General features: G+C 38.4%; 1 protein-coding gene across 4 annotated transcripts in view; it reads left to right on the plus strand.

Moving 5' to 3' along the window:
* Positions 1-1,545: 1,545 nt before the first annotated feature.
* Positions 1,546-15,080, plus strand: part of LOC141798778 (sterile alpha motif domain-containing protein 10-like) — a 95,562-nt gene continuing 82,027 nt past the window's right edge. The window contains exons 1-2 of one of the 4 annotated variants that reach the window (XM_074680619.1): positions 1,546-1,624; positions 13,639-13,794. In XM_074680619.1, coding sequence (XP_074536720.1) covers positions 13,782-13,794 — 13 coding nt within the window. In that variant the 5' untranslated portion in view covers positions 1,546-1,624; positions 13,639-13,781. Of the gene's footprint in view, positions 1,625-11,821; positions 11,865-13,448; positions 13,795-15,080 lie in introns of those variants that run through there. The other 3 variants (XM_074680616.1, XM_074680618.1, XM_074680617.1) reach the window with 3 other exon arrangements.

Raw genomic sequence — 15,080 nt, forward strand, 5'->3', positions numbered from 1 at the left:
TGTCACAGCAGATGTCCACAGTGGGATGATAAATGTGGAAGAGGAATGTAGGTGGAGCTGCAGAGATGCAGAGGATGAAGCCTGAAAGCATCCCAGAAAATAGCATAATGTTGCATTTGTAGTCGGCTGACTGAGAGAAATGTGCTGTAAGCATGAAAGAAGCAGGGGGGATCTTGGCACGACAGGTTTATTGATATCCTTTCACGCATCACCTACAAGCACACACCTACACACACATAAAGGAACACAGACACGTCATTCATGCTGCCTGAGCTGCATTGTGAGTTAATTTTAGTTAATTATATTCAACAATACAATGTGGGGGAAGCAGAAGATGGCGAAATGGGACACAGACATCATTTTTCACTATTATACACACATGCTTGACTCAGTTACTGTCTTTGAGGAGAAAGTGGTTGGGATTCATACATGGAAGCAAGTTCTGTGAGGATTAATGATCTATTTAGGACTGATTATGGAGCGTGTTTTGTTGTGAAACAAAGGGAAGTGTCCTTGAGAAAGGACAACAGTAAATTGCTATTAAAGCCTTCCTTGAGGAGTAGCCAAGCCGATGCATTTAGGAAACAGATGCTGAAATGGATCGTCATTGATCCACAACAGAGCTCAGGATGAGGAGAGTTCATTAATAAGTCCTGGGAAGAACCTGAGACACTGAAGGGAAGAGAAGAGGATGCTTGATGTCAATGATTTAGAGTTTACTGTTGAAGAATGTGGCATATATAGGTCAGTCGTACTGGTAACCACCTGAATGACCCAAACAGTCACAAGTTAGCCTTGAGACTTAGGGAGAAGATTGGTACAATAAGAGATTCTGTAGCATGTAATTTACTTTTCTCTCCATACAACAGCAAACTGCTGCCTGTAGGAGTTCGGTTTAATACAGCGTGAGAGACGAAAGACATTCTCTTGATCTCATGTTTGCATGAAACGCATACACAGCTCAACTTTTTTTATTCTTTTTTTACACAGGCAAACACAAGAGCGTACTTTTGTTTTTATTTGAGCCTGAGAGGAAAAGAAGGAAGTGTTTTCATTGCTTGAGTTCAACAGGTATAAGTTGAAAAAAGAAATGAAAGAGATGTGGAGAGTTTCACATGAAGCACTAACAGATCAACAGGAAGGGAATAAGACTAACTGCATTGATTGTATGAGTTTATATAAGTGTCCTTGTTCAGCCTCCCAGAGTTTTTTCTTTTTTTTGTGTTGTTACATCTTAAGTTGTTTTCCCTCCCTTTTTGATTGTGTGCTGAGTAGTTCCACCTGAGTCTGATTGTCTCACCTGTGTCTGATTGCTTGATCATGTTTGCTGCTTCCCTCCATTTTGGCTCATTGCATCATCTTCCATGGCTCTCTGCTTCCAGCGTGTCCTGGAGATTTACCGTCTTATACTGCTATTTTTTTTTAAGTAAGGATTTATTTGACCTTTTGCTTTATCTTTTTTTATACACTTCATTTAAACCAAAAGAGTAGAAACATGTATTTTTTCTCTGCAAAAAGGCATCAAACACGTTTTATTTTTAAACTTTAGGAAACATTTTTGGAGGAAGACCGCTTGGTTACACAGGCATCATTTTCCAAAGATGAGACGACAAAAGAGACGAAGGTCAGGTTTGGTTTTCAAAAGTTTTATTTACAGAATTGTGCAGGGTGAAGGAATAGCTTGTGGAGGAGGAAGTGGTTGAGCTGGTTTACAGATTGGACCTGGAGTCAGGGAAAACAAGTGTTTAAAACAAACAAAAACAGGGGGAAAAAAAAGAAGAGAAAAAAAATCTCCAAAAATACTAGCTGGCCTTGGCCAATGGACAGAAAAACCGTGTATGGCACAACAATCCGGCAGTGACTGGATGTCAGTACAGGGTTCTTTTAGGAAAAAGTGATTGGATGATGGAGGCATACAAAGGTCACATAAGAGGGATTATGACATTGTGATAAAAAAGGATGGTGCAAACTTTTTTCTTTTTGACCTCAGAGTTTGCTGCTGTCATTATTTGTGTTTTTTTTAAGAGGTTTTATTTTTCAGTCCAGCCACAGTAGGTATTTTTTTCAAAGGTCAGCTCAGTAACAAGCTGTTACTATTTGATTTTAAAAGCCTCAAACACAATCCAAACTGGGAACAGAATTGCTGTAAGTAAGTTTCACGAAAAATGTGATCTGGCTTCGTTTACTCATATTTTCTGCGCCCCTTGGTGTAACAGCTCAAACGACTGAAAACCAAGAAGTGTTTCAGGGCTATGATCCAAAACCTGCCTCCATCCATACACACGTTATGACCTGATACATTCCCCGAGCATATTATTCACAATTTATTCATTCTCATCAAACCACTCGGTGACCCCTGGTGCCCCGTGGCTGAGGTCACACTCGCTCTGATAGAGATCACTCTCATCAGGGTATAAATGTCTCCCCACAGGATTTAGATAATAACTCAGAATACATTTGTATTGATTTACAGAAACCTTTCCCTCTGAGGAGACACGTGAAATCAAAGCATGCTGGGAAAACGTCCCCCACAGCTTAACAGAGCAGCTGGCGTCACTCTTTGTGGGGTCAAGTATTCAGGCCAATAATTTCTTATAACACAAATTCACTTAAAGAGGCTGTGAAGAGTTTCAAAGTGGTTTTGAAAAAGTCCCCCTCCTAGATATATGACTGATTGTAATCCATACTTGAAAATGACATTATCAGCAGAAATATAGGTTATTCCAAAATGCTACTTCATGGCTCCCCGCTCGGGTCGAGCATGACCACATCGATTTACGGCATGTCTAAGTCTGACAAAGTTTAGAAGTTAGAAAAGATAAAACACAGATATCTGTGTTTTTCTCTGCTGAAAACCATCTTTGAGATTTATTTTGTAGTGATGGTGGACACAGGAGCCTAACTGTCAGACAGAAAAAGGACAGAAGAGCAGAAGAAGTAAAGGCTGGAAGGGCTAAACTGTTTGTGCTAATGTCCATTCCAACCACATGCAGCAGTTATTTTGCAGTGGTCTGTTCAAACTTTAGAGTCTATCAACAAATTGAAGACTGAGGTTAAGCTAGCTCTGCTTGGTAGATGAGTTTGTGTTGGTACAAACATTACACACTTAGAAGGCATCTCACAGCATCAGGCTGTCAGTAGCGCTCTGTATGAACGGCTACTAAACTAATATACAAACTAACGGTTTGCTTGTTGTCAAGTTAGCCTACAGATAAATTGTAGCACTGGGCTGCTAGCGCTACATATAGCAAGATACTCATGTACGGAACAAACTTACATCTGCTTACTGTCACGTTTCAAAAACAGCAGTACATAACTGTACTGATAAATACCTTACCTCGTCGCGTTGTGTTCGATAAAAAAAGTGTCTTGAACATAGAAATTTGTTCCAAAACGAATATATTCCTGGTTAAAAGACAAACTTTTACAACAGTAAACCTGAGACGCCGGGCCAGAAGGTGGTGAGGCAGTCCAATTAAAACAGATCCTCGTCACAGCATCTTTAAGTTTGGATAAGATGCAGTATGACTCAGTTGGGCACAACATGATGCACCTGTATCTAAATCATCTGTATCTAACCCATTTGTGATTGGACGAGAGGCTGCGTACACCAAGGATGGGTCACAGGCCTATCATAGAGAAAACATAGACTAATACTAATATTGTCTTATGCCAATTTGTGTTTAAGAGTACATATGTATAAAGGGTTACTGTTGTCGTCCAAACCCATTTCCAAAAACGTCCATATGCTGTGTATGATTATGATGAACACAATTTCATGGTTGCCCTCATTCAAGGGAGCTGTGAGGAGTTTGAAAGTGAGCTTGAAAAAGTTTCCCTTCTAGATATATAAATATGATAACATAAAACGTTGAAAGAGAGAAATGTTATTGTTTTATGAAAATTGTCTCCTCATTTTAAATTCGATGCCAGTAATGCATTTCAAAATAGTTAGAATAAGAGCAAGTTCATCAAAACATTGCATCATCCGGGTTTCTGAAAATGATGTAAAAGTCTGGGAACTGGGGAGACCAGTTTCTGAAGTTTTAAAAGCTGAATGCCAAATTTTTGCCTCGTATAGAATTTCTGCTGCTCAACAGTTTTGGGGTCTGCTTTTTCATTCCTTTGTGTCATGATGTCAAGTCAGGATTGTTGGCAGGCCAGTAGAGCATCCGGAGTGGTCTTCTTCAGAGTCAGCTGTGGTAGCCCATACATCTTCAGTGAGTTATGTTCACAGAAATGGCACCCCAAAAGAAGGGTCGCAAAAAGCGGGACAGGAGATGAAATGTTTGATGGCGGTTTGAGAATACATTATTGTCTTATTGTCTCTATCTCCTCATCATCAACAGTCGGCGCATGCTTGATGCTGAATGAAAACAAAAACCTTATGTAAAGCAACAAACGTTTTTGGAATATCGATACAATCTGCGATTCAGCTGGTGTGTTGTTCACTTCTGCCTGAGTAACATGGAATAACGCTCTACCACTGTTTGTTCCCTTCAAACGGGCTGATTTGCTGGAAAGCACCAAGGTTCCGAGAATCCAGAACAAAACTGGTACCAAAATCAGAACAGGGCTGGAGTGACATTTTTTTTTTTTTTTTTGTGGCTTTTGGTTGCAAATCTATTTCTTGGAGCATGCATTTTTTTTTACAGTATTGGGAGAATCATTTGGCCAACACTGGAAAAAACTGAAATCTACATTGAGTGTTTTTGTCTTATTCTTAGTAGGAAATGTCTTTTTAGACTTAGGCCATGTCCACACGTAGCTGGGTATTTTCAAAAACTTCAAAAACTTTAAAAATTCTTTTATCCACATGCAGCGGGTAAATCTGCTGCCATGCCAAATCCATATTTGGCAGTGTTTTCCAGATGTAAAACCTGTGCCATCCAATCAGAATGATCCCTTGTCATTCAGGCCATGTCCACACGTAGCTGGGTATTTTTGGAAACTTACGCCTGTCGTCCACACAAAACCACAGCTTTTGTCACTGAAAAATTTGTTTTCCAAAAACTTCGGCCAAAGTGAAGATTTCAGAAAACTCTGGTTTCATGGTTTTGTATGGATGGCGGTAAACAGAATTGTTGGTTCTCAAATATCACAGCTGAATGACAGGGCTCATTCTGATTGGCTGGCACGGGTTTTGCATCTGGAAAACCCACCCACATGTGGGTTTGACATGCCTTGAGCTGCATTTATAGGACCAAAAACTCTGTTTACTGGCGTACACATGAAACCTTGAAATCAGAGTTTTCCAAAATCTTCACTTAGGCCGAAGTTTCCTGATAACATTGTTTTCAGGGAAATAAAGCTGCGGTTTTGTGTGGATGACAGGCGTAAACGTAAAAAAATATATATGCAGTTTCCCAAATGCCCGGCTACGTGTTGACATGGCCTTAATGTGAGCCACATTCAACTGACCAGTGCAGAAAAATGTCTTATTTCTCAAGTTATTTAAAACAAAAATGAAGCTTGTAAAAAATCTGCTGCTAGAACAAGAGAATAGTTACTTGCATTAAGACATCACTCTAGTTTCAAGCAGTTTTTGGAGCAAATTTATCTTGTTCCACTGGCAGATTTTTTCTTCTAGTTACAAGCAATTCAGGCCTCATTTTCGTCTTTTGATAACATAAAACAAGACATTTTTCTGGACTGTTGAATTCAAGCAAGTTTAACAAGACAATTTTTACTTAAAATGAGACAAAAACACGTGATAAGGTTCCAGTTTTTTGCAGTGAACATCTCAAGATGAAATTCTTTCATGTTAGGAGTTTGTCCACAAGGGGGAAAACTGGCAGTGTGTCAAGAAAATACTGTAGACTTGCAAATATAAACTGAAACACAGATGTGTTAAAACAAATGAACGTGGTGATAGTTGGTAATAGTTGGTGTTTGGAGCACAGCTCGGCTTGAGATACTGTCTGTTACTCTGTGCATTTGCACAACAGTGAGGTCACCGTCATTGAGTAAGAGGGAGATGAATGCTCTGCTGTCCCTCCCTCCTTTCATCCCTCCTGCACATATGTTCATACAAACACATGCAGACACACACACACACACAGAAAAGCAGGAACACTACACACACACACACACAAACACACAGGGCGCAGAGGGAGACGAGAGGTGATGATCAGAGAGTGGCACTGGGAATATATCTCTCAAATAGGTTCTGTCATCTTTTGCTCCATATACTGAATAAGAGCACAGAGGCGACAGATTTTTTCCCCCCAAAGAAGACCTCTCCACAATATGTGCAGAGAATTACAGAAATCTCCCCCAGGCCGGTGATTAGGAAAACAGCTCAAGGCCACAACTTAACACTATAAAGTGGATTCCTCTCTATCATCTGCACTCATCTCAGCGGAGTAAATAGCTTCCTGTGGGAATTCATTAGATTGCTTTCACTTCCACCTGAAAGAGCCCAAGCTTTCAGGTCAGATTAAGTACAGGCAGAAGAGGGAGCTTATGTTCTATTGAAATCCAGCCTCTTTGAATCTTTTTACTTCCAAGTGGTTAGAAACTGCACCCAAGGTTGGTTCGAGTCTTTCCTGAGCTGCTCTTTTCTTTCACATTTTTTTTTCGGTCCAATTTGGCTCCGGTATTCCAAGCTGCCAGCTCAGGGACAGCCATTCACCATGACACCAGGTTTGGCAAGGCTGACGCCACACTCCAATATCAATGGCTTCTCTGTGTCTCTAGAGGAAGAGCGCTCTCTCCCTCTGAGTCTCCCCAGAGCTCTCCAAGCCAGAGACGCTTCTTTTTCATCATGTTATCTGACACAATCTGGCTGTTTGTAGTGCAAACATATTGTGTGTTTTCGTGTTACATCTGTTTGAAACATTTAAAGTGGCGCTGGGTTTAGTGTGTGATGCACTTTTCAATGCATGTGTGTTGCACCGTCTCAGAAACACAACAAAGGTTTTTTTGGCATGCGGAGAGCAGACCATATGTGATGGAATAACACTGACGATAAAAGTTTAATGGCATCATCTGCTAGTTACAGGATGTAATAAATAGGCTGCACGGAGATGCTAACACGTGCTGAGTGCTCATCACTCTTCGCTTCCACAACTGCTTCATCTTAGAAATCTGTTTTCCCCAAACTCTCGAAGGAAACTCCTGACACCCACTTGAAGAATGAATATCTGGGAAGTAAAGAATGAACATAAACAACATTTTTCATTCCCTTGAGCTCATATTCCCTCATGTTTATCTGGACGCCCCTGTACAAACATTTATTCTTACAAGAGATACTTATGTTTAAGCTGCTACTTCTCAGCAATTTAACACCCAAAGGACCTGTTTTACCTCCTGATCTTTGCACATCTTGGTCTCTTTATTATTCACAGCACTGGCCATCCTCTGAATTAAAGATACGGGCTTGGACTGCTCAATTTTTTACGGGACCAAAGCGTCCTTACAGGCTCACAGTAGCACACTATCTCTGAGGATGAGCATACTGATGCATAGATGTAAGATAAGCCATCATGTTTAACATATCTATGAGTGTTTGTGGTTGAAAGGATTGAGTGTTTGGAGCTTTCACTACCAGTAAGTGTGTGTTCTTGGTGAAGCCATGATACACCACAGCTGGCCCTTTTGATCCTCATCCCTTTCTCTTTGATGATCCGGCCTGGGCTTCGGGGACGGCCCTCGTCTTTCCAACACGGCCTGACAGACTGTCTTGAAGTCTTTCAGGGACATATCATTCTGCTGTTCGACAAAAAAAGGACCAGGACAGAGCGGTCTGCGTGCATCTGAGCGCCCGCAGAATCAATTAGCTGGGTATGTTGTGAGATTACATTGACACAGACGTGCTCACAACTTGTCCCAGAATCCTCTGCTTTGAAGTGAAGCTCAGCTGTTTGACGGGCAAATAGCGGCTGGCGTGGGTGTCTACTAGGAAAACGGCTGATTTTAGGCTTTTCTGCAGGCAGTCGGCGGATCTCTTTCCTGTTTCATTTTCTTGGTTTGTTCCAAGAATGAGACTTGCATAATAAAGACACATTCTTGACTTTTCCACTGTTCTCACGAAGCCCACAACACAAGCACCCAACTTATTTTACACAAAAAAAAGTGTATTTACCATGACAACACTATCCAGCATGGACATAAGTGATAATGAAGTATTTTTAGGTCATCTTCAGATTGAAAAGAATATAATATTGAAAATAATAAAATATTGAAAATAATAAAAATGTATCCCTATAGACGCAATTTCAGATGCCATACAGGTATTTCAGATCAATTCCTCAAAGAAAACAAGCCCCCATTTATTTCTATCTGGACAAGCAGTTGTGATGCCGAGTTGAAACAAAGCATAATTTTGTTTTGTGGGAACGTGAAATTGGCATGCTGGCTGCATGAATGTCCACCAGAGCTGCTGCCCGTGAAATGAATGTTCATTTCAGAATCAGAATCAGAACCAGAATCGCCTCTATTTGCCAAGTATCTCAAGAGTACAAGGAATTTGGCTCCGGTTAACCACACTATGTCTGTACAATTATTGTGAACACATACTAAATATAACAAAAATAGAAAAAAATAGTACCTAAGTAGTGAGATTTGGAAAAAAAATAAAATAATAATAATAAAAAAAATAATAATAATATAACAATAATTTTTTTTTTAAATAACAATTTAGTGACAAAAATTAAAAGTAAGGATACTTTCAATAATTTATTATTATTATTATTATTATTATTATTATTATTATTATTATTATTATTATTATTATTATTATTATTAATAATAATAATAATAGATTTTTTTTCTTGCTACTTATGCTCTATTTTTTCTATTCTATATTATTATTATTATTATTATTATTATTATTATTATTATTATTATTATTATTATTATTATTAATGATGATAATAATAATAATAATAATAATAATAATAATAAAGAATGTTGTACAGAGAAGAATGAAAAACAAAACAAAACAAAAACATGAGCCATCTCTATAGGTGTTTCACAAAACAAACAAATAAACAACAAATGCAGACCAGGTGTAACCACACCAGTCCAGGACCTCCACACCCAACATATCTTCACCTCCAAGACTGTCTGAGACCAGGCACCCTGTCAGCTGCTGCCACAACTGGTTTGCATAACCAGAGAATTTATGCACAAACCGTCAGAAACTGTCTCGGGAAGCTCATCCTCAACGGGGTCTTGACCTGACTGCACCGACATGACCAATATGAGTGGGCAAATACGCAATGGCGTCTGGCACTTTGGAGAGGTGTGCTACTTATGGGTGAAACTTGGTTTTACTGCACAGGGCTGATGGCAGATCAGAATCAGAAATCGGACATTTGGTTTTTTCCAGTTGCTTGTCGCACAGTATAGCAGTAGGAAATAAAACAGGGCAGTAAGTACACAATGTAATAAAAAAAATAAAATGAGCAAAGAATGAGATGCAAAAAAATTGTAAACAAATTGTGCAATAAGTAAACAATAAGTAAGCAATAAAGTTAGCAGTAACATCCAGAAAAAGTGAAAAATAAGATAAGCTATAATTAATTAAAGAATGTGACAAGATGAGTTGAATTAAGATATTGCACTTGTAAATGATATAAATCAGATATTGCGCTTTGAAACTGGTTACACAGCTATTGCACATTTGAATTGCTTTAGTCAGATATTGCACTTGGATTGTGTCAAACAGGTATTGTACATAATGACAGTTGCAGATAGATTGTACAGTCAGGACATGAAATTTAGTTTTAGCTAAATATGTTAAATAAGTGTGACCATGGTAATTGTCCAGTGTCCAGGTATATGATTTTGAAGGGAGGCTTTATGAAGGTGTTGGAAAGTGTTTAAGATGTTACGCAGAATTGATGGTACCGTAGTGTAGGTGAGTAGTTTGTCTAGTTGTGAATCCAGGGGCCCAGGTAGGCAGTGGGGTTATGGTCTGGGCTGGGGTATGTTATGGCAAACGAACACAGGTCCATTTTACTGATGGCATTTTGGATGCATAGAAATACTGTGACAAAATCCTCAGGCTCTTTGTTGTGCCATTCATCCTCAACCCTCACCTCATGTTGCAGCATGATAAGGCACAGCAACATGTTGCAAGGATCTGTAAATATTTCCTGGAAGCTGAAGACATCCCAGGTCTTGCACGGCCATCATATTAACTGGACATTTCACCCACTGAGCGTGTTTGGGATGCTCTGGATCAGGGTATGTGACAGTGTCATCCAGCCATTAAAAAGGAGTGGACCACAACCTCATTTACTCTACGACAAGGAGACGTGTTGGATTGCAAAAGGCAAATGGTGGTCACACCAGATACTGGCTGGTTTTCTGACCAAGCCCCTGGACCTATCAGTGCAGTAAATACAGTATGTGAGTTGGATGGATTATTTGGGAAAAGAAGATATGCTCACTTACATAGATTTAGACAAATTTGTGAACAATATTCAAGTGTACATAGAAAAAGTCTTAAATCTTTGAGTTCAGCTCGAGAAAAAAGGGAGGCAAAAAAAAAGTGATGCATTTCAAAAACTCCTCACAAATCTATGTTTTCATATTCTTTCTCCATTATTAATGTTAATCACACTAACATAGTTATGTTCCCACAAATTGCATTTGAAAAATGGGAATAAAAAAACTTTCTGGGTCAACAAGTGCAACTTCTCTACAGCTCACGAAAAGCAAAAGACATTCAACAGCAACCATCTCTGAGCTTCTTTATTTATTTACTTCAGTCTGACTGCAAAACAACACAGAGCTACATGAAATATCTGATTCTTGTCATCTTGCTGCCTGACTTTCTGACTGTATTTGGAAATGTGTTAGAGTTTGTTTATCCTATAGAGCTCCACTTTGATTTGGCTTATTTGCATAGTAAAGTGGTGAGTGCAAGATGATCCATCCCAGCAGGGTTTCTATGTAAAGACAAAGATAAACAAAGATACACACTGTGCTTTCACGTAAACAGTGCTACACAGAGTCACTGCAGATACCTTTACTTTCAAACAGGATGACATGTTTCAAAAATCACCTTTTGCTCTCATGATTCAGTTTTAGGCTTGAGTATATCTGGGTTTTTGATTTTCTTATCTGACTTGTGTCCTTGTGTTTCCTGAATTTCCTTGATTATTCTTTATGAGTCCTGTCTGTGTTCCTCTGTGTTTCCTCTTATAGGCAATGTACACACTTTGCCAGGTATCTGAAAAACCACATATATCTTTATATCTTTAGGCCTGCCCACCAGACAAAACTACAGTTTTATGTCACTGAAAACAATGTTTTCTGAAAACTACGACCAAAGTGTAGATTTAAAAAAACTCATTTTTTTATGGTTTGGTGTAGACACTGGGAAACTGAGTTTTTGGTTCTCAAACTTCACAGCTGACTGATGGAGGTCCATTCTGATTGGCTGGCACTGGTTTCATGTCTGAAAAACACTGCCAAATATGGGCTTGACATACTTTGAGCCGCAGTATTGGTGTGTTCGAGGCGACACGTAACTCTTATATTTCCCACCTTTAACTCGTGAAAATGCCCTGGAACAGCAGTTGAACCTGTAACTTACGACCTGTGAACTCGTACCAGATCGATGTACTGCGAGTTACGACTTGTGACATCACATCTGTGCCAAAACAATATGGTGGATGCGGTGGTGTTCTTTGTGTTTTTGTGTTTTGGATTTATCTTGTCTCTTATCTTGTTTCCCTGTGTTTGGTTTGGAGTTCTCCTAGTGATTCCCTCCTGTTTGATTGCCCCTCATGTGTTTCACCTGTGTCTCGTTTCACACCTGTGTTTAATTGCTCCCCTGTCTATATGGTCTCAGCGTTCATTAGGTATCTTGTTGTGTGTTCTCTGCTGCTCCTCGAGTTTCTTCTCCTGTGAGTTTTGGATTTTGTTTCTTTTGAAAGACATTTTGGACTTTTGAGTTTTGGTAAAAATAAATATATTTTTGTTGAATCTGCATCTTGGTCCTCCATCACCTTGTTTTCCCTGGGGACATAATGACATTTTGCATTTAAATTGTGTCGAGTTGGCAGTTTTAATACTTTCACCACTACATCATCTCAAATCTCTGCAATGGACTTCTCGGTAATACTTTAAATGAACAAAAAGTCAACAGATGACAAAGAAATAGATTATGCCCCGACTAAAAAAGTGCTGTTGTGGCCTTAAGAGACAGACACATTCATTGGTGTCAACTTAATAAAGTGAAAGTATTTGTTTGCCCTAGGATTCTCCCAGGCCCTGAGTTTCATATTGCAGTATCAAAAATAGGTTTCATTAACTTTCATGACAACAACCCTCAGTGGTCATTATGAGGGGAAATGGCTTTAAAGAGACATTAAAGGTGTTTTTGTGATGCCCTGTAAACATCAGAGAACTTTATGTTATAGGCAATGGAGTATATGCTAGGGCTAGCTTTAGCCACCCTTGAAAAAGCTGGAGAAAAAAAATCTAAATATACTAATGTCCACTTTGATACATTCTAATAGATATATATTAAAATTATAGATGCTTTTATTTAAGTGGCATACAACACACGCAAGAAATTAGACAGAAGGGAAAACCTTGGATGGTGTGACAAAGTGCTAAAAGTTATTTGGCTGCATTTGCTGCTAAGTGCAAGAAGACTTTTTTTCCTATGTTAAACAATGATACAATAATGTAACAAATAGAATAAATCTAAATGATCAAAAACCATGTATCCTCTTGCCCCCATAATCATTCAGTAACACAGCAAGGTTAGCTAGTTTTAGTAGCCTAACACTTTAGCTAGTTTGTATGTACACACTTCATCCAGGAAGCCTTACCCATCAAAAATGGCCAGAAAATAGTTTTTTTTTCTTTCTTTCTTTTTCTTTTTCTTTTTTTTTTTGGAAACGAGATGTTTATTAACTATGGAAGAGGATGAGGGCCACTGAAAAAAAATGTATTTTTTTTATTTTGACTTTTTAATTTTTTTTAAATACTATTTTTTATGAGAAAAAAAAAATCAGAATTCTGACTTTTCTCAGAAAGAATAGTAATAAAAGAATTTTGACTTTTTTTTCCCCCAGTGGCCCTAATCTTCTTCAGTAATTAACCCTTTTACAAAAATCGACTAAAAGATATTGCTCCAGTTGATGACGTCACGTGATAACACTATATAGAGGGATTGTTGTTGTAATTTAGTGGGTATTCAAATCAACTGTATTTGTGTTACTCATCAAATAATCTCTATTTCAATAATACCATAGAAATACAAGTCTTTCGAAGTAGTTTAACAGGCTAACTTAAATAATCATCTACAATGAACATTTGAGTCTGCAGACTATTTTTTTTACAGTAACATCCCTATTATTTCCCATAGTTGTGCTTACAATAAAACGGGGCGTGTATGACTGAGTGTGTATACGTTAGAGAGGGAGGGAGGGAGAAAGGGGAAGGGAGAAAGGAAGAGAGGGGGAGAGGGTGAGTGAGATCCAGTAACAGCTGGTGTCGGGGCGTAATGACCTTTTGTCTCCCGGCGGTCAGGTACGGAGAGGGGGGCGGAGACTCACAAGGAGCCGCTTCATATTGGACTCGTCCCAGCGGCGTACCGGACAACAAATGGCCGTGAACCGTTAACGAGGGAGACTGTGAGCCAGCTTTCTTTTTATTTTCTCATCATAGGTTTCAACTGAGAGCAGTCTCCATGTAGGTTGAAGGGGGCAAGGAGCGCGCTGAATCCTCACACACTTTCACGTTTTATCCATCTGGCGGAAGGATGCGAGAGTCCTGTTGACACCACGGAGAGATACACGCTGAGACCGACTATGGCTGTGGACGGTAAGGGCTCACTACAGCTTTCATTATGCCGTGTTATAAGCCTCAGTTTACACACAGGGACTTAATGTATCACTCATGTATAACTCGACAGCACTTTGAAATTGTTATTTCTCTTACTAAACCTTAAGCAGTATATTTATACTACATTCTTTTATTGATATCACTGTTTTGCAGAGTTACAATCCAAAAAAAAAAAAAAAAAAAAAAATACAACCACTAATGTTATGGAGCTCGAAATCCTTAAGCCAGTCCGAAATGGAAGTTGTTTCTGACAGGATTTCAGATGCTATCAGGACAAGTGCAACACCATGTCCGGTTAGCTTAACAATACAGAAACTTATGAATAACCCATGCAGTCACAGAGCACCCACAGTTAAACCCTTTGTTTATGCAGTGTTTCGGCATATGTGGAGTTTCACTGCAGTCGAGAAATCCTTAAAATCTTTTAGAAAAAAAGAAAAGATTAATTTGAAGTTTTTATATCTGCTTCAACCTCTAAGTATCAAACTCACAGGGTTAAGTCACTGCTAGTATTTAGCTCAGAGGTCCAGCAATCAAACAGCACACTTTGTTCTCAAGACTTTAAATAATGGAGCTAAAATGCTACAAACAGATATGATGTTTTATCAAAAATGAATTCTCTTTCTCTGATTGGTTAAAATCAAAGGAGAGGAATCCCAGTACTCTTTGTAAAAAGTTTGCTGACAAGGATTAAAGCCTAACACACACCCTGCATTGTTCACACCACAAAACCTCAACTAGCTCATTTCAAAGTGGATGTCATTGAATTAATTCTATGCACATGTGTTTGCCTTTCAAGAAGAAACACGTTTTATTGAGTAGAATATGGGTTTGTTTATTATTCCCCTTTAAAAAAATTCTTTTTAATATGCAAGGTATTATTAATTTTGTTGCAACTGTTAAGTCATTTGAATCAAAATTAGACCTTTAAAAGCTGTATTCTCATCAAAAGCATCCAAAGATTTTTTTAATATACTAATGAAATAACTTACACCCTCAATTTTTATTATTATTTATTTATTTTATTTATTTTGTTACATCTGTTAAGTCATTTGAATCAAAATTAGACCTTTAAAAGCTGTTTTCTCATCTAAAGCATCCAAAGATTTTTTGAAAATGCTAATGAAATAATTTACACACTCAAAAATCTGAAAACTGACAGTGTTTGGGTAAAAATGACCAAACTCACAAATAAATACTGATTAATCCTCTGTAGACTGTATAATTGATTGAAAAGATGTTGCAAATTTGAAATTTCTAGCAGA

The sequence above is a fragment of the Halichoeres trimaculatus genome, unplaced genomic scaffold (genome assembly GCF_033239565.1).
Source record: "Halichoeres trimaculatus isolate MK-OKI-2021-1 unplaced genomic scaffold, fHalTri1.1 fHalTri1_scaffold_11, whole genome shotgun sequence".
Classification (NCBI taxonomy): domain Eukaryota; kingdom Metazoa; phylum Chordata; class Actinopteri; order Labriformes; family Labridae; genus Halichoeres; species Halichoeres trimaculatus.